The 19,841-nt window shown below is 35.0% G+C and overlaps 1 protein-coding gene across 9 annotated transcripts in view; it reads left to right on the forward strand.

Moving 5' to 3' along the window:
* The window catches only part of LOC149179749 (sister chromatid cohesion 1 protein 4-like), a 174,484-nt gene extending 159,663 nt beyond the window's left edge, over positions 1-14,821 (forward strand). The window contains exons 2-14 of one of the 9 annotated variants that reach the window (XM_089415791.1): positions 7,879-8,143; positions 8,253-8,344; positions 8,437-8,507; positions 8,752-8,822; positions 9,017-9,456; positions 10,005-10,125; positions 12,773-12,909; positions 13,130-13,471; positions 13,511-13,674; positions 13,931-13,967; positions 14,191-14,287; positions 14,392-14,524; positions 14,681-14,821. In XM_089415791.1, coding sequence (XP_089271917.1) covers positions 7,879-8,143; positions 8,253-8,344; positions 8,437-8,507; positions 8,752-8,822; positions 9,017-9,456; positions 10,005-10,125; positions 12,773-12,909; positions 13,130-13,471; positions 13,511-13,674; positions 13,931-13,967; positions 14,191-14,287; positions 14,392-14,524; positions 14,681-14,779 — 2,069 coding nt within the window. In that variant the 3' untranslated portion in view covers positions 14,780-14,821. Of the gene's footprint in view, positions 1-7,878; positions 8,144-8,252; positions 8,345-8,436; positions 8,508-8,751; positions 8,823-9,016; positions 9,457-10,004; positions 10,126-12,772; positions 12,910-13,129; positions 13,675-13,790; positions 13,908-13,930; positions 13,968-14,190; positions 14,288-14,391; positions 14,525-14,680 lie in introns of those variants that run through there. The other 8 variants (XM_089415788.1, XM_089415794.1, XM_089415790.1 and 5 more) reach the window with 8 other exon arrangements.
* The last annotated feature ends 5,020 nt before the right edge of the window (positions 14,822-19,841 follow it).

The raw sequence follows: 19,841 nt of genomic DNA on the forward strand, positions 1-19,841 counted from the left end.
TTCATGGCCAAGTTCCATGGTCAAGAGGACTAGCTAATAGGAGTTTGCATCCTGAGTGTATAGATGTAATGGAGAGAGCAATCGTGGAGGCATGAGTTACCCTTCTTGGCCTGCTTTATCCACCCCTCTTGTGCGCCTTTTCCTTCTTTTTAATAATGCTTTTATTTTGGGTGCATAGCTCAAGTGTTAGAGCTTGCTCTCTATGATATAACATTCAATTTTACCCCTTAATATGAGATAGTTTATTGCTCATCAGGGTTGGGACATGCAAGGGTTCTTTTGATGAAAGGGGGCATCAAGTGCTCAGGAACCAAGTGATGGCTAATGAGGAGGGTAGAGCTCATGTGAGGTTTTTTCCCACACATTAATTTATGTCCCGACCATATTTTGCATTTTGATTTTTTTTTCTTTCATTGTGGCCATATTATGTTTTTCCATTCTTTTAGCTACATCAACCTCTAGAGCAATGCTCCCTGGCCCTACTCAAGGATGTGGATAAGATGGTGCCAAATCTCAATGAATCAATGACAAGTTAGACTTGAAGAATGGAGATATTCTCTAACAAACTAGAAGGAATCTAGTCGGCAACAATATAATATGGTGGACTAATTCCACATGTACAATACAAGAGAATAGATGCCTGCACAAAGTGGACAACCTCCTAGAAATGTGTTTCATGTGTGAACCAATCATCAAGAGAGTGAGATGTCATCAAATAAGTGGTATGGTGATAATCTTCCCTAACATATTTTAAAATCACCACAATTGTGTCAATTTTTCCTGAATTTCTATTATAACTGTTAGCTCTGTTATCAATTTTCAGCGTTTAAAGGTCAATTCGGGTCTAATGGTGGGTTTTTGGCTGAAACGAAAGCTTGTAGTGGGCTTTTCTACCTTCTCCACCTTCATTCTCCTCATATTCTCCCAGCCCCGACATTTTTATTGTTTTCTAAAGGACAAACAGGACGACCTCGAGTAGTGAAGAGCATTTATCAGGCATGGAATTTAATCCATAATTCACTCTAGCTGCCCGAGAAGGACTTCAGAATATCAGAAAAGGCCGATTTGTTCATTAAAGCACTTAGAATTGCAGCAGAGGCCCATATCTAATTGTAAATGCGGTTGGTGGTCCATTAAGACACCTCTACGCTTAGCATAGCAGAGATTTTTGTAACCAACCTCCATATATACCGAGAAACAGAATGTAAGAGGTTGATGAATGTTATTTTGTTGTAAGCTTCAACTTTTGGAGACTGTAACTACTGTGATACCTGCAGCATCTGGTCTTCATTTTCAGCTAATGCAAGCTTCTTTTGTTGTTAATTGCTCACTTTCCACTTCTTCTTCTTTGTTCCAGGTTGTGCCTGTTATGCATTTTTAATCTTCTTTGATGTTTAGCACTAGAGGGGCTGTCATCCCACCTCTGTGTATCTAGTTAGTATTATTGAATGTATGCAGGTTTTTGTTGTTTTAATGCCAGAGAGCTGTCATCCTGTCTGTGCATTAGGAAATAGATTTACAGACCTTTTAACTAGTTGCAGCCGGCCATCACAGGGTCCTGTGCATCTGCTGGTGTGGTCAGTCTTCTCCATTATCACTTATTTCTCAAACTGTGAGTAATTGGTGGTCTAAAGCCTTGTAGTCTGGGGTCAAGCATAGTAGGAGTGGTTGTCTGGCTTGAATGTGCAACATTTCTTTCATTCATCCACCATTTTCCAACATTTTTGTTGAGTTTGTAATGTTCCCGAGCATCTCCGAGATACAACCTAGGAGAGTTTCTTGGGGTGATAACATTAGTTGGCGCCGTTGCCGGGGAGAGGAGACTGAAGCTCAGCTTCCCTGGGAGAATGACACAGTTCCAGATTTTGATGATAGACAAGGTTTGAGCACAGTTTTTGGTTGTAATCATCTATCTGGCGACTCCACTGATGGAAGACCAACCTTGGCGACTCCACATTGAAGTTCTGGTGCAGCTTGTGAGGCATGCTCAAAGATATCTTCAGAAATCAGTTGCTGACCATTGCCTGATCCTGAGAAGATCATTCAGCAGAAGAAAATATCACAGGAAGAAGCATCAGGATCAGGTAAGCCTTAGAATTTTTATGTATCTCTGCTAGTGTAGAAATACCTTCAGAGATCCATACAGCTCCTTAGTCATTCATTTCCCTTTCGGACCTCAGTTTAAAGAAGCATCCATGCTGTCCATCGTATTCCTCTGATTCTGTCATTCTTTTCATTGATTCATTCCACTCAGTCCACTAGTATCTCTTTCATATACCTCAGTCATGGCAAGCCAACAAGCCCTCACAAAGATAGAACGAATAGTTGCTGCTAGGTATGGACCCTTAGTCTTGCCTACCCCTTTGAATGCCATGCCTACGGGAGATTATCACGAATTTATGCCAAAGTTTACTGGTAAAGAAGGAGTATCAGCTGAAGAGCACCTCGAATATTTTTATAGCTATGCTGATAACTTGGATATCAATGAAGAGGATGTCTGGATGAGGGTTTTTGTTCAAAGCCTAGATGGGGAGGCTAGAAAATGGTTTAAAGAATTAACCCTAGGTCTATTGCAAACATTGAGGCCCTAGATGATGTATTTTTAAAGCACTGGGGGAATAGTAAAGATCTGCTCTTTTATCATGATGAATTTGGGAACTTGCAGAGAGAAGATGGTAAACTACTGTCTAATTTCAACATCAAATTCAATCATATGTACAGCGGAATGCCAGCTGAAATAAGACCTACTCCTACTTCTGCCATGCTTACTTATGCTAATGCCTTCGATTCTCAGTTCTGTCTGTTGTTAAGAGAAAGAAGATGCACTTCTTTGGCTGATATGCAAACTGCGGCCTTTGAAGTAGAATCGAACATCATTGTTGCAGAGAGACTTGAAGGTGATGCCGAGTGGAGAAGTCAGGGAGGTGAATCCTCATCATCCTATGAACCTGAGATCGATGAATTAGCTAGGATGATTGAGTTCTTGGCCTCTGAAGTTTCCAAACTAAAGGCTGAGCAGTATTTTGAGGAAGCAGGAGCTCATTGTTCCATTTCTTTTTCAATTCCAAATCCATATAGTGGAGCACATGAGCATTTGCAGATTTTGCAAAGAAGCAGTGATGCAAACGAAGATCAAAGGGTGAATACCCTTTGTCAGAATATAGTCATGAAAGAAGAGCTGTTTGAAGAAGAGGAGGAGGTCCATGGTTTGGAAGGTGCTCCTTTCCTAACCAGGGCTGCTTATGAGAAAGCATTGTCCAAAGGCACTGTTTGCCAGTTTGTTGTAGCTGCAGAACAACAAGCTGATCAGCAGAATCAAGTAGCAGCAGATCCTTTCTTCCTCCAAGAATTGGTGCCCGAAGCCAGCTCACCTTTACATGGCTATGCAGATCTGCCAATTTTCCAGCTTGCTTTTGTCCCCAGTCCAGTGATTAAAAGGGGAGAGGAAAGCTCTCCATCATCTTTTGTTTCTCTGTTTGCTCAAGTAAAAATCCCTCAAAGTTGCCCCTTGAACACCGAGGCAGGAAATAGCTCAATGCTCAAGGCTGAGACTGATCACCTCAGTTTTGATTTTCTGAAGCCTGCTCAGGGGGCCTCCACGCAGATTGAAAGGGCAGCTTATCAGATGACAGAGGAAGAGGATGTGCAATCTTGGAATTCCTCCTTGGATGAGGATTGTTCAAACAAAGATTCAAGAGCAGATAATGTCTCTGTGTCCTCCACACATGAACACATTGGTACACCATTCATATTTATTTTGCAGGCCACAGGTGACAAAGATATGTACACAGCAATAGTGGTTATTCAGCAGGTGTACAGAAGCTCACATAAGGAACATCCAAGGAGGAAAATACACAGAAGGGAGATGAAGGTTGATCCATTTCTACCGATTAAGCTCAAATGTCCTAAACTGTTTGAGGTAGAGGATCAAATAAATCCTGTCTCGCTGATATATGAGGAACCGGATGACAGGTAGCAATTTTGATGGCCCAACAGATGGGCAATTTTTTGAAGTTTAAGTTTTCAGGTCTTAATGATTGTAAGCAGTTTCTTTTACAGGTTTTAGTACAAATTTAATTTCACTCCATGCCCAATGGATGCTAGGCAAATGTTTTTAAAGCTGGTTTGGTATGAAGGCATTGGTCTGCAGTTCTTGAGACCTCACAGGGAGGATCTCATCCCCAGAAGGAGCCAATGTTAGCTCTGCTATCAATTTTCAGCGTTTAAAGGTCAATTCGGGTCTAATGGTGGGTTTTTGGCCGAAACAAAAGCTTGCAGTGGGCTTTTCTACCGTCTCCACCTTCATTCTCCTCATATTCTCCCAACCCCGCCATTTTTATTATTTCCTAAAGGACAAACAGGACGACCTCGAGCAGTGAAGAGCATTTATCAGGCATGGAATTTAATCCATAATTCACTCCAGCTGCCCAAGAAGGACTTCAAAATATTAGAAAAGGCCGATTTGTTCATTAAAGCACTCAGAATTGCAGCAGAGGCCCATATCTAATTGTAAATGCGGTTGGTGGTCCATTAAGACACCTCTACGCTTAGCATAGCAGAGATTTTTGTAACCAACCTCCATATATACCGAGAAACAGAATGTAAGAGGTTGATGAATGTTATTTTGTTGTAAGCTTCAACTTTTGGAGACTGTAACTACTGTGATACCTGCAGCGCCTGGTCTTCATTTTCAGCTAATGCAAGCTTCTTTTGCTATTAATTGCTCACTTTCCACTTCTTCTTCTTTGTTCCAGGCTGTGCCTGTTATGCATTTTTAATTTGCTTTGATGTTTAGCATTAGAGCGGCTGTCATCCCACCTCTGTGTTAGAATCTAGTTAGTATTATTGAATGTATGCAGGTTTTTGTTGTTTTAATGCCAGAGAGTTGTCATCCTATCTGTGCATTAGGAAATAGATTTACAGACCTTTTAACTGGTTGCAGCCGGCCATCACAGGGTCCTGTGCATCTGCTGGTGTGGTCAGTCTTCTCCATTATCGCTTATTTCTCAAACTGTGAGTAATTGGTGGTCTAAAGCCTTGTAGTCTGGGGGTTTTCACCCATGTCTGGGGTCAAGCATAGTAGGAGTGGTTATCTGGCTTGAATGTGCAGCGTTTCTTTCATTCATCCACCATTTTCCAACATTTTTGTTGAGTTAGTAATATTCCCGAGCATCTCCGAGATACAACCTAGGAGAGTTTCTTGGGGTGATAACAATAACCACATTTGAAAATCCCATGGTCATTTTGCAACTAATAACATTGATTTGACAAAATTCTAGGCACACTGTTAAAAAATAACTACTCCTAAAGCTATGCCTCCCTCAAAATATGTACAAAATAACGTACTCCATTCACATGTGTGGTATCCAATGCTAGGTCACCCTGTGAAATGTAATGAGGAATGTATACTAGAAAATCCACATGTCAACGTGTCATCATCCCAAGGTAAATGCAATGGTAGAAGATCAAGTGAATTCCATCCATATGTGGACGCCCTAAACTAATAGCATGGAAACAAGTGCAATTCAACCTCCTCACCATTAAAAATAGTGCAAAGTAGCCTCAATAGATGGAGTGCTCGTGAGAAGTGTGCTACAAGCCATCCAAGCTCCAACCCCAAGGTGTAGCCAACATTAGATCACATGAATGAAAATCATCCAAGTGGCATGTGTGGCTCCAAAGGATAACAAATTTGATAAAATGGTAAAAAAGGAGCAAGTCGACCCCTCAAATGAGTGATTATATGGAACATGTGGTTCTTAAGAAGATGTGTATGGTCTATCACAATGCCCAAGCAATCACAATGCTCTAAGTAGTCACCGATTCCAAGGAAGTCATGGATCTCAATGCGAGCTTAGAGATCCCAATGTAGGTACATGAATCTTGAGGCAAGTACACAAATCCCAATGCAACATAATAATGAGTCACGCCTTGATATAAGTGCCATTAGGTGGAGAAACATTAAGTTTCATCCTTTAACTTCCTAATAACTCATTGAATTTATAACACTTGCCAAGTTTAATCATCACAGGGCAACATCAACCTCCATTAAATGTGACAACTCCTAAGACAAGAAGCATCTACGAGGACACTAAGTTAGGAGTATGTGATACAATGGATGTGATGATAAGGGAGGATAACTTCATAAGTTGATTGCCATAGCCACACAAGGTATTTTAAAGATACTCATCGACATGAGTGTCCTTAAAGAGAGGGAGAACTTAGCATTGAGTTACCATTCCTTTGCCCTTTTTTAATTTGACTAGACCCTTTCTTTAGATATGCATTGTTAAGCATGGGACTTTGGGCCTTGGGATTTTTGGTAAGGTGGCATGGCTCAAGCTTTATCGGCTTTTTTACTTTGGCTACATCAACCTTGAGCTTATAGCTCTTAAGATGAGGCTCTCTTACATTGGATTGTTAAGTATAGACCTTGCTATGGTACATGGTAACCACAAGGGGATTATAATGAATGTGAATGGAAATAATGGGGAAGACGAAAAGTGTTAAATATGGTTTGGGATATAGACATGCTACAATTACCTAGGTTGTTAGTAGTATAACTCAAGCAAAGAGTGACAACAATTATCTAAAGGGAGACAATGATCCACCATATTACAACAAGGCTAGTATTATGAATATGATCCATCACCAAATTTCACCGATGTTTTACCACGGTCAGGACAAATACATGAAATGCTATCACCATACATGAGCCAGAATGAAAGTTATGACAATATCCAATAAATACATTTAGCCTTTTTATCATAATCACCAATAAAGCATTGAGGAGCTCATCATGTATACAATATCATCATTGTGCCAAATCAATTGAACCATGCTAGAATCATCATGAAATCTCCAGGAATGGGCTCATCCACTCTACAGGAAGATCATCAAGCAGAAGGATTTTTGACATACAAGCTCTGAGTGATCAAAAAAATTTGAAGTGCTCACATGAAGTGTGAACTGGAACATCATGCCACCAGGAGGGTGGGACTGGTGTTGAAGTCTGTAGCACGTGATGAGAATCACATTGTTACCTCTCATACATTTGAGGGGAAACATGCTTCACTTTGGAGTTGTAGTCTATGTAATCATAAAGTTGTCTAGGTGTCAAATAAGCCAAGTGCTTTACAAATAAATTCACGAGTGACTCATGGACTAGGTTGATCCCTCAACCATGAAAAGCTATGCAATAGAAGGGGTGCTTTATGAAAATCTCTATCTATTGTGTCAAGTATCACAATAGAATCACCATCGACTGCTCTAGTACTAGGGTGATATCACCATCAACTATAACATCATCATCCATCATCCATGAGTCAAAATAATTTGAGCCATTTGCAAAATAACCACTAATACAATAATACCCATCATGGAATGATCACAACTGAGACAGATCCACAGTGTAAAGGGAGGCTATCATGTGGCAAAAGCGCATTAATCTCATAAACATCAACCAGAGAATGTGCATGAGGGGAGAACCAAGCCATGGCAATGAATCAAGGAGAAAAATGAGTCTTCTTTAGAAAGACACCACTGATCAAATGGAAAGTACTATCTCCAAAATCAATCTCAATAGTCCATGATGCAAGGTTGACACAGCTTCTATCTCCCAACCTTTGGGAGGCGAGAATCATCATGACACCCTGCAAAGCTCTGAATCATGTGATGAAAACCACATTTGCAGTCCTCATACATGGGGGATAGCGGATTTTAATATTTGATTTTTTCTCTCCGTATCTGTTTTGTTTTACCTTTCTGGTTAGGGTTTATATGTCCTCAAATCTCCTTTTTGTAAGTGGTTTAGAACATATATACATTGCCATCTTGTTCTCAAAAGATGTCTTTCTGTTCTCATTTTTGGCTTTGCAGATTCTATCATATCTCCTGAATTTCCGATTGCACTTAGACTGGTAGGCCTCCTCCTCTTTGGTGTGGTGAGGATATATTCAAGAAAAGTTAACTACCTCTATCAAGACTGCAATCAGGCATTAACGAAAATAAATCGGGCATTTCACACGGTACATGTTGATTTGCCACCAGATGCCAATTTAGCACCATTTCATTCAATAACTTTGCCTGAGATATCTGAATTTGAGTCTATGGAATTGGATGATGTGGGGTTACCAAGTACGAGGTGAGTAATTTTTCACATATTACAATGGGATTTTTTGGATTTGGGATTAATTTATGCACAATTTTGACGAACATATTTATTGATTCACATATATTTTTGCTTGTTGTAGTGATTCAGATCCTCATGTTAGTGCTCGTGACCAAATTACATTACATGAACGGCATCGAGATTTCACATCTCGAGTTCGGTTTAGATCTGATGGTGAGATAATAATGTGACATTTGATTCCTCTGCCGTAGTTTAGTTTTTTTTTCTTAGGTGTTATAAAGTTTTAAGTTTTAAAATTGTGACAGTTGAACTTCTTGAGCATACAGAGCGTGCTACCCGTGCTGGAGATGCCCATACAATGTTAGACTTCAATGAGGTTTGGATCCCATAGCATTTGTCATATGTCTACTGCACAGCAACTTTCTCTCTGTGCATTTTATCTTATAATGGAATACATTCTTCTTGAGAATTACAATGGTAGTGTATATGCCATCCATGTGCAAGTACACTATACGTTCTCTATTTGTAGTACGTACAGGCATTGGTACCAGTTGGAGATAAATATATTTTGAATTTGGAATTTAAACAGGTATCATCTAACTATTTTCAATGACTGGCAGGAAGCCAAAAGGCAGATATCTTCTTTTCAGCTGGAAACTGCAAACCCGGCAACAATGTCCTTGGCAGAAGAGTAAGTAATTAAGTCACTATCATGCTTGTAGGTTTCATGTTGTGACAATAAATGTTATTGAATATTTCATTATAATTCATTTTCCCATAAGATGAGGGGTTAAATATGCATCCTCCATTGTTCTGTATTTTGTGAGATTATTTGCAAGATCTTCACCAGTTAATAGTTAACTTTATGGTGGTTTCTTCGATCAGAGTTCTCCCGCCTCTACCATTGGATGGTCCTTTGGGTTTTAATGAAATGGATGTTGAGACTGGATACACTTCACCTTCATCCGTCAATGTCTCCACTCCACCAATTCATAGTGGAGAACATACAGCGGAAGAGACTCCCCAAAATGTCATTATGGAGCCAACAACAGGAGTAAATATTCCACAGCTTGAAACACTTCGTGCTGCAGAGGATGTTCCATGGCCTGAGCCACACTTCGTGGGAATGGATGAGGAACTAGATGCAGGTGAAGACTCCTCTGATACTGTTGGTGCAGATGAAGCTCAAGTGACAGAGGTGAGTAAACCTCTTCTTGAAGAGAGTCCTGTACGTGATAAGGGACTTGCAAACATGGCTCCCCCTACCCCTCCTACAAAACGAACATCGATTTCCAGTGATGAAGACATGCTGGCCTCCATTCTAGGTATGTATCTTTTTATCAGTTTTTATATGAAAAATTAATGAGATTTTGTTGTAAAAGATGAACCATATTAGTTGGTTGGAAAGGTCGACTAAAAAATAATGATGTGATTAATCGGAAAGACATTCTGTGGACATTTTTCTTGTTAATCCAAAAGAAAAAAGCCATTTGATAATATCTTCTTTTAAATACTTTTAAATAATCATCTATTCATTATTTCATCCATATCTTTTGGCCGAGGATGCAACTATTATTGTAAAAAAAGAGGTCGCCTGTATTGTGTGGTGAGGGTTTCTCACTCACATCTTTCTGGATTTTATCAGTTTCATTCAAGTACTTGAATGCTGTGAACAGGCAAACTTTATACTCATGTTTTACCTATCTCAATGGAATTAATCTTCGGCATGCCATGAAAACAGTTATTTACTTTTCTTTATTTTCATCCTGAAGCTCATGTCACGAGTAGACTTATATACTTTTTTAAAACTGAGAGGATTTGTAATTGTTTTTATTTGATGGGGGTTTCAGTAGTTTAAGTTTGACATATGCAGGACGTGTTTCACCAGCTTTACAAGTAATGCCAACTCCCAAAACTCCAGCCTCTGAAGAGAGGAAACTGCGACCAAGGAAGAGAAAACAGAGCCTTGATGAATCGATTGTTTTGACTAACGAGTGAGTAGTGAAAAGTTCCCAAGGAAATTGCGTTGCATCCACCTTTTTTTCTTTGAAAACACTGCTTCTATTAACTAAAAGAATGTACAAAAGAAGAACAATATGTACAAGAGCAAGGAAGTACAATCAAGCTGGGTGCAATGCTAGGTAGTTATGAAAACATTAAATCTCTCATCATTCAAATAAAAATTAATTTGAATTGCTATATTGTAATTTTGTGTTTATTAATAAAATTACAAATATTTTTTTTGAGAATAAATTCATAATATGTGTATCACATTAAAATAAATTGTTATATTGTAATTTTGTGTTTATTAATAAAATTACAAATATTTTGTTGAGAATAAATTCATAATATGCATATCACATTAAAATAAATTGTTTTGTGTTTATTAATAAAACTACAAATATTTTTTTGAGAATAAATTCATAATATGCATATCACATTAAAATAAATTTAAACGATTCTAAATCTACCAAATTTGGAGAGGGATCAAATCTCTCAAGATATAAACATTATTTTGAGTGCAAAACTTGAAGAAAGATTTGCACATCAAAAGATTGATTCTTCTCGACACTTAGTAAATTCAAAGTTAAAATAGTTCTATAATCATTCTTAATATTCTTAATAATATTATTTATATTTATATAAATTTTACATCTCTATATATGAAAATATTCTTATATTAATTTTATTAAAACCGTAATAATACATATAATTACATATTTTATAATTTTTATAATTTAATTTTTTTAATGAGATATGCATAACATTAATTATATATATATATAAACTTTTTATTTTTATATATATATTTATTGTAAATACTAAATTTGATATATATTTATTAAAAAAATAAAAAGTTCATATATATATATATTTATTTATTTATTGTTTAAATGATATTTTTATTAATTAAATTTAAATATGAAATTATAATGAATATAAATTATCATTTTTAATTTGTATCGTCATATATATAAATCAAACTGATCAAACTTTTATGTCTCTTAATTATATGAATTATTATATATTTATATTTTAATATTTATCATTTAAAAAATGATTTTAGATTGGATTTTTTTCATGTAATTTTATTAATAAAATAAAAATTACAATAGAACAAATTGAATTGAAACCATTTATTTTTTTAATTGAGACATTATGTTTTATTATTATTATTATTTGATCTAATGTTTCATTTTACAGCTCTTCTACATCAGGCTGACATTTAAATGTTTACACTCACTTACAACGACAACAACATTGCCTTCATCTTGAGCCAACACTTTATACTCATTTATTATCATTCTTAATATTCTTAATAATATTATATATATATATATATATAGATATATATATATTAATTTTATTAAAACCGTAATAAAATATATATATATATATATATATATATATATAGTTTAAATGATATTTTTATTAATTAAATTTAAATATGAAATTATAATGAATATAAATTATTATTTTTAATTTGTATCGTGATATATATATAATTCAAACTTATCAAACTTTTATATGTTTCTTAATTATATGAAATATTATATATTTATATTTTGATATTTATTATTTAAAAAATGAATTTAGATTGGATTTTTTAATGTAATTTTATTAATAAAATAAAAATTAATAGAACAAATTGAATTGAAACCATTTATTTTTTTAATTGAGACATTATGTTTTATTATTATTATTATTTGATCTGATGTTTCATTTTACAACTCTTCCACATCAGGCTGACATTTAAATGTTTACACTCATTTACAACGACAACAACATTGCTTCATCTTGAGCCAACACTTTACACTCATTTATGGACACCACCATCTCCCCATCTTTTTCATATTAAGCCTCCATTTAAATGTTTATAGTCATTTACAACCACTACAACAACTTCTTCATTTTGAGCCAACAATTTACACTCATTTATGGACCCTACATCATCTCCCTCATATTGAGTTATAGTGCTGGCGCCATAATAATGATTCATATCCATAACTATTATATTTTAAAACTTTATATTTAAATTTAATTAATAAACATATAAAATTTATGACAAACTCTTTTTCATATATATAACATTAAAAAATTAAGTTAAAATAATTATAAAATTATCAAGGAAAAATGCTAAACAAGTTCCACATAATCATAATTTTAAGAAAATTGAAATTATATATATATATATATATATATATATATCACATTAAAAAATTAAGTTAAATTATAAAATATGTTATGGAAAAATGGGACAGACCCCACACATATAATCATAATTTTAAGAAAATTTAAAATAAAAACATTTCTATATATAGAAATGTGGAATTTATATAAATATAAACTACATAGATCTGTCCATGATAGATAGGCAGTGATGATGTGTTTTGTTAAGGCACTCTGTGATGTGAAGTCACCAGTTCAATTCCCTGCGTCAATCAAAGTGATATACTAGAAGATGATGTAGTCCTGTCAAACTTTAAAAAAAATAGCATAGATATTTTTAACTCAAGATTTACCCAATAACACAAATCAAATTTTTCAATATGCAAACATTTCCTCACATTACAATTTTTTATTTAACATTAAAAAAATTTAACCTTCTATTTCTACTTTTTCTAAATGTTGGGACGACAGGTTTATGAGGCAGCAGTTAAAAAATACCGATGATATACGTAGAATTCGAAGAAAAGCTCCTCTCACTGCTGTAGAGGCCTTGAGGTCATATAAGATTTCTCATTTACGACAATTGTGTTTAGAACCTTCCCTTCCAGGTCAGTCATTCCTTTATTTTAGGGGTTGACGCTATTAAATTTAAATATGGTTTGAATAGAGATTTGAATGCTACTACTTGTAGTGCTGCATTGTTGAATACTACTACTTGCAGTGCTGCATTGTTGATTATTTTTGGGCAGTTACTTCCTTCAACTAACAATGATCTCATGTTAACATATAAAATTTATCTATGTCGATAATGCCTGAGTTGTGTTACAGGCATCTCTGTGGAGATTCAGGAGCTGTACAAGAGAGTCAACACTGACCATGAAGAAAATATTTCTTTCGAAGATGTTCGTCGTGATTTGAGACCGACTTTCAAAGAATCGCCAGAACGTAGGCCTGAACCATCTTTTCATGCATCTGAAATTGAAGAGGTTCGATGTGCCCCTGAGGCTAACACTTTTGATACAATGGAAATTCCTCATAAGATGGATCTGCAGAGGGAAAGCACTGCAGAGTTGACATTAGAAATTCAGGGACCTAAACATACACCATTAGATACTGTTATAAAGTCGGTTACAGCTCCGTCAACAGGTTTAAATGTAGAGATTTCAAGCCCTTCTTTGGCAGCAGAAGACTTGAATGAGATTTCAAGCTCTTCTTTGGCAGCAGAAGACTTGAATGAGATTTCAAGCCCTTCTTTGGCAGCAGAAGACTTGAATGAGATTTCAAGCCCTTCTTTGGTAGCAGAAGACTTGAATGCACCAGTTGGAGAGGCCCATTGTGTGGAGGCTTCTACGTATAAAAAAGAGGGTCATCAAGTGAGTCCTTTACACTATCTAATGTCCTTTTACTATGTCGTTCTCAATATTCATTTAAAGGAGAAAAGTTTCAGACTTGTTTTTCTAAAATTGGTATGTATCTATCATAACCCCAGATTTATTAAGCACCAAAATGGATTGAAAACCCCAATACAAACATTTTCTGGTTGCTTAAAATATATGGAGTTAAGTTGGATCTCTGCAATGCCTCCCACAGTAGCTGTAAGAACACCTCATATCTCTCTGTTCTTTGCAGAGCCTCAGCTTCTTGGATGAAGATTCTAGCTCTGTGGGTAAGTCTTCTCAAGAATCCTATATATGAAAATCTAGCATTTCTCTATGGAAAATATTAAGCAAGCACAAGTCATTGGTTTAATGCCTTTTCATTTTGTCCATTGAATTTCACTTTATTCTGGGCAAGATAAAAAAACAGAGCCAATTTGCCATTTGTCTATACATTTCACAGTTCTCAACTTTAATAAAAAGAAGACTGTTATTTTTATTTTTTGATTTCAGATTGTGTTGCTGTTGCTGCAGGCAGTGGAGTATATGCAAAGGGCTCTCCAAATGCTAGTGTAGGTTTGGATACTAATGATTTTTCAACGAGGACAAGGTTGTTTTTATTTTAACTCTTAATGGTCTAAAGTACTTGAGAACATGCTTGCAGGTTTTGTTTGTAACTGTAAATCTTATTCATCTGCATGAAATCTCATGCAGGGCTGTGGCACAGTATCTGAAAACAGCATTTCAAAATTTGGATACTTATCAGATTGGATCAAAGCTGAATTTAGATCGAGTGCTTAGCAAAAGTACTAGGAAGGAAGCTGGTAGAATGTTCTTTGAAATACTGGTAGCTAATGCTCCTTAGCCTCCTTAAAAACCAAGACCTTCCTTTGTTTTAGTGCTGTATCTTGTAATTTTTCATTCTTCGCTTGATTTTAAATCATATATATATATATATAATCAGCGCATGATATAATTTTGATCCACTTATATATTCCTGCAGTCTTTAAAGGGCGAGGACTATATTGAAGTTGAACAAGAAGCAGCTTATGCCGACATACTTCTGTTGGTGAAGCCTAAGCTTTATACAGCTAAATTTTAAGTGGAGACTCAAACTTGTAAAACCTGTTCATATGTATCAGCAGTGTAACATATGACCAGCCTTGTAATATTGTAAGCTTTGTTTGTTTGTACTACTGATTAATTCCTTTATCATTGTACTCTTTGTACAGAAGAAAAACTCACTGCTCAATTCCTTTATCAATGTAGAAAATAGCTGATGAGATATACTGAATGAAATCTAGATGAATAAAACCTACACACATTTCCATGGATGGCAAATATAACGAACAATACCTAATGTGTTCATGGATTCCAAATAGTTGACGACCACGATAGGTAGATACCCTCGTGTATAACTCCCATGGACGATCCAGCAAGGGCAAGTATTTAGACAGCCTGTAAACATTAACATTTTATAGACAATATCCATAAACAAGAAAGAAACATAAAGACACCAGGGATAATGCCGAGAAAGAAAGAAAAATAGCTTACTGTATTGAAAAAACTAGATTATTCACTTTAGAATACTTTCATGGGGTGTGCTCTTTTTAAAATTAATTGTTGCTTTGAAATTTACCATGATATGAATGGTGTTGTGAACCAAAACAAAACAGATGTGGTAATTGTGTCCTTGTGTAAGGGAGGGTCATAGTCTTCCTTGAGCATTGGATCACAAAATGCATATTTATCTCAAATCACGTTGAGAGAAGAGTTTGACAATATCATAGGAAGAATTCCTAAAATAGTTTCTATAGTTTGCGAGAACTAATGTACCAGGGGTAGTTACTTAGATAGCACCTTCATCAAAAGATAGTCAAGTTTCACATGTGAGAGAAGAGTTTGAAAATATCATAGGAAGAATTTCTAAAATAGTTTCTATAGTTTGTGAGAATTAATGTACCAGTGGTAGTTACTTAGATAGCACCTTCAACAAAAAGATAGTCAAGTTTCACATTAAAGAGGTTATTTTATGTTACAGGTTTACTTTTACGAAAATATGAGGCTACCTAAAAGACATTTGGTTAGAGATGACAGTAGTTTTGGATGTATCGCTTTTCCCGATTCATTTATGTTGTTTAGGATTATGCTGTTTGAGAAATCAATGTTTCAAGCATTCCAGTGATTATACATTTGATGGTTTCACATATGCTGTCCAGCAAGATTGATTCAGAGGAATAATAGGAAGGTACATAAACAAACTATATTTCTCAGATTCTTTCAATGAATTCCCAAGAACATTTGTAATAAATGGAATTTCTAGAATTATGGTGAATCAAATATATAAGTCTTAGTGTTTATTATCATTATCATTTATGTATTTTGGTAGTGAGACATTTTTTAACCAAATAATGTATGGCAAATAAGTTTATAATATTGAAGATAGTAAATCTTGTGAATTTAAACCAAATAACCTATGATAAACAGGTTTGTAATATTAAATATATAAATATTGTGGATTTGAACCAAATAATTTATATGACAAGAGGTTTGTGATATTAAAGACAATACGCGTCTAGTATTGTAGTTTTACATTTTATCATATCTTGTGCAACATGCAAAAGCTTATTAGGAAGCTTAGAATCTAGAATCTTTTAAAGGGATATTTAATATACATGATATTTATTAACTTACACAGTTAGATGATTGCATAGTTTGAAGATGGGAGAGGCAATTCAATTCTTGGTCATTTCATTAACCTGCAAATAGTTTGAGGATGGGAGAGGCAATTCAATTCTTGGTCATTTCATTAACCTGCAAATAGAAAAAATTCATTGATGTGTTGGTGTTGCATATGAGGTTTTTGTGCATGTGGATACCAAAAACTTATCTTAGTTAGAGTTAGAACGAGGAGCAAACAAATGAGTACTTTGACAATAATGTAAATAAACAAATTTAGCCCCTAAGAATGTTACCTAATAAAGCATTAAAATAGTGAATTTCAATGCTTTGAATAGCATTTTGTGGGAGGGGAAGAGAAGTTCTTTTATTGTTTAATGGAAATGAATAAAACTTGAAATATATAACGTAAGAAGAAATTTGAATATGGAGTTTAATTTTTGATCTAGAATAGATCATTACATGATTATTTATTTATCTTGGTACTTTATGGGTGGAAAAATTGGAGGAATTAACTTCTTGTGCCATTTTAGTGGTGGGTTCAATTAGGAAAGTTCGGGTCTGGAACTTTCCAGAGCCACTTTTAGGCATTCAACACTTTTTGGAGTCAAAAAATTGAGAGCATGGCTTCTATCCCCTTGACACTATTCTATACAATGAGAGCTTTCCAACAATTTGAAAATCACATTAATTGGGACTTGTATGTAAAAGTTATGCCTCCCATAAGTTGAACTACATTGTTGACCACCATGGTACCAAGTGGATGCCATTTCAACTCCTATTACTCACACATGTGGGGCTAATCCGTGTGGACTTTCAAAGTCAAAAACCCTAACATTAATCGAGGGTTGAGGCATGCAAAAACCTTAACCTTAGATGGTTATCAGGTTATGTTAAACACTAGGCCTCTAGAAAGAGAGGGGGTTCCATTCTTTTAGCATTGTACTTGTTCCACATTTGAGTAGAGCATCTAGGAGTGGGATGGTATAGCATAATAGAGGAAAAAGAAGATTCTATAATAGTCATTTATTCCAAGGTGTCAAAGGTGACTCCATGGTGAACACTTTGTACCTATATTTTATAATTGAAGAAAAGAGAGCAAAGCATAGGCCTCAGCTTCTAGTTGGTTTTTTCCCTATAATAGATTTCTCGATTCATATTTTGTGTTCATTTTTGTGGATGGTGTCCTATCAGTTTTGTATTTTCATTATTTTCCATAAATTTGAGCACTTAGCTTCTAATAATGAATCCGAGATCTAAGGAAATAACATGCAATAAAATATTTCATAATATTGCAAGATCTATTGTGATGAACCATTCCAATGGAATGTCCATGAAAATTTATATATTACTTTTATTCGAGGGTCCTTTAATCCTCCACTGGGATTTCTCTTTCTTGAAGATGAACATGCAATAGTTCTTGTGCGTTGACACTTTTGAGGGAAACAATGGGTAGCATGAACATGAGGACACAAATAGATAAGTGAGTAATAACAATCATTTTCCTACACTTTAGCCCAAATTCTTCACCATAATTTTACATTAAAAAATTTATCTAAAATACATGAGATGTGATGTGCCAAAGAATTGCAACAACAATATTGATTTCCTTAGCTTTAATTTTTCAACCTAGAAATGTGTTACTTTGATGAGGTATTGTGCTCTATATTTGCAAAGTACACTAGGACAACTATCTACTAGAAAGGAAACACACAAATTCTATGAATGTAGGAACTGCTCTAAAAACAAGAAGAATGCTTGATATCAACATCTTCAATTTTGTTTCCTTTCTCCATTGTTGATAGCTATGCACTCTATCTACCCCAAGTCAAGGCTACCAAGAGTAAAGGGTCTAGCGAGTGTTTGCCACCTTTTTAGAGGCAGAGAAGACAATAGTAATAAGGGTACTTGATCAGCTAATGGTGTTAAGGAATTACTTCATAATCATAGGATGAGCTAAGCTATTGAGCATTAGAGAATGATATAACATAAAGACCATAAATCAAATGAACAACTGGAAATAACATGCTATAAAGTGACTATGAGAATTGGAAAAATAGAATTGAAATGGTTGTAAAATATATTTAAAATTACCTACTAATGAAATGACATAAAAAACTAACCTTGCTTGAAATGACATGCTAGAAAATTGAATTGAAATTGCTACAAAATAGAGTCAAGATTGTCAACTAAGGGAATGACATAGAGAAACTAAACCTACTTGAATGACATGTTGGAAAACTAAATTGGAATTGCTGCAAAACATAGTTAAGATTATCTACTAAGGGAACAACATAAAGCAACTAACCCTACTGGAAATTACATGCTAGAAAAATTGCTACAAGATATTAAGAGACTTATAGGAAATGGTACATGATAGTAAACAATGATAAAACTAACTAAATACAATTGCAAGAAGGAAAGTTAATATCCCTTCCATAGCCTTCAGTGGGGCTTATTCAAGGCTTCTATTGGAAACCTAGAGAAGACACTAAGAGAAAGAAATCTAAAAACATACTTTCTACATTAAGAGATTAATTCATAACAATAATTAATTTGACAAGTTCGAATACTAGCTATAAATAGAGTTCTCAAAGTTGAGAATAACAAGATTAAGTAAAGGCCAACCCATAGATTATATATATATAAAGGATTCCACAACTAACCCTTTAATCAATCCTTGACTGAAGGGATCTTATCTCTGTATCCCTATAATCAAGGATCCTTGTTTCAAGGGTCAATTCTCCTAAATTGGTATTAATCAATTAGAGGTTTGAACTAAAATTTTATGTGATTGGGTGTCTTGAGCCATTGAATACTTGCCATGTTTTAGAAATTGAATATGGAACACAATCCCCCTTTTATTCTAGATGTAGATTAATGAAGGTTTCCCCTAGAATTTGACCTACTCGAGCAATGGATCAGTGCACCCTTAGAAATGCATAAAATTATCAAAATCACAACTCAATCATTCAATCATATCATAATATTCAAATGGACAAATATCAATATATTTTCATTAATCATATTCAAATGGGTGTTTCAGTGTTCAAGAAAGGTCATATCATCCCCCAAAATGGGCATAAAAGTCCTATAATTAGGAAGCACATCATCACCCAACCAATTGACGATATTGCATGCCCTTGTGTAATCCAAAAATGCTACATGTAGCTCATATTGTCCCCTTTTTTAACTCATCGCTATTGTTATTTTCATTTTTTCCAGAGGTTATATGCCATAAATCGGGTGACGGCACCCTTGTGATGATACCTTACATTGTTCTCCACTTTACTCCATTGCTTCTCCTCATTCTCTTTATATATTTTCCCTGAAAGTATAGGATGCAAGAGAAGGCGCAAGTTTAATATTATCCCAATCCACTCAAGCTTGATTCTTATCAAGGATTCTTTGCACTGTTGGGTCCTAAACAAGACAACTTATAATTTGTGATGGGAGTGAGGCTCAACCCCTTGAAGATCTTAGGC

The sequence above is a fragment of the Pinus tabuliformis genome, chromosome 3_2 (assembly GCF_031772625.1).
Source record: "Pinus tabuliformis cultivar Carrire ecotype Pingquan chromosome 3_2, CPIR1, whole genome shotgun sequence".
Taxonomy (NCBI): Eukaryota; Viridiplantae; Streptophyta; class Pinopsida; order Pinales; family Pinaceae; genus Pinus; species Pinus tabuliformis.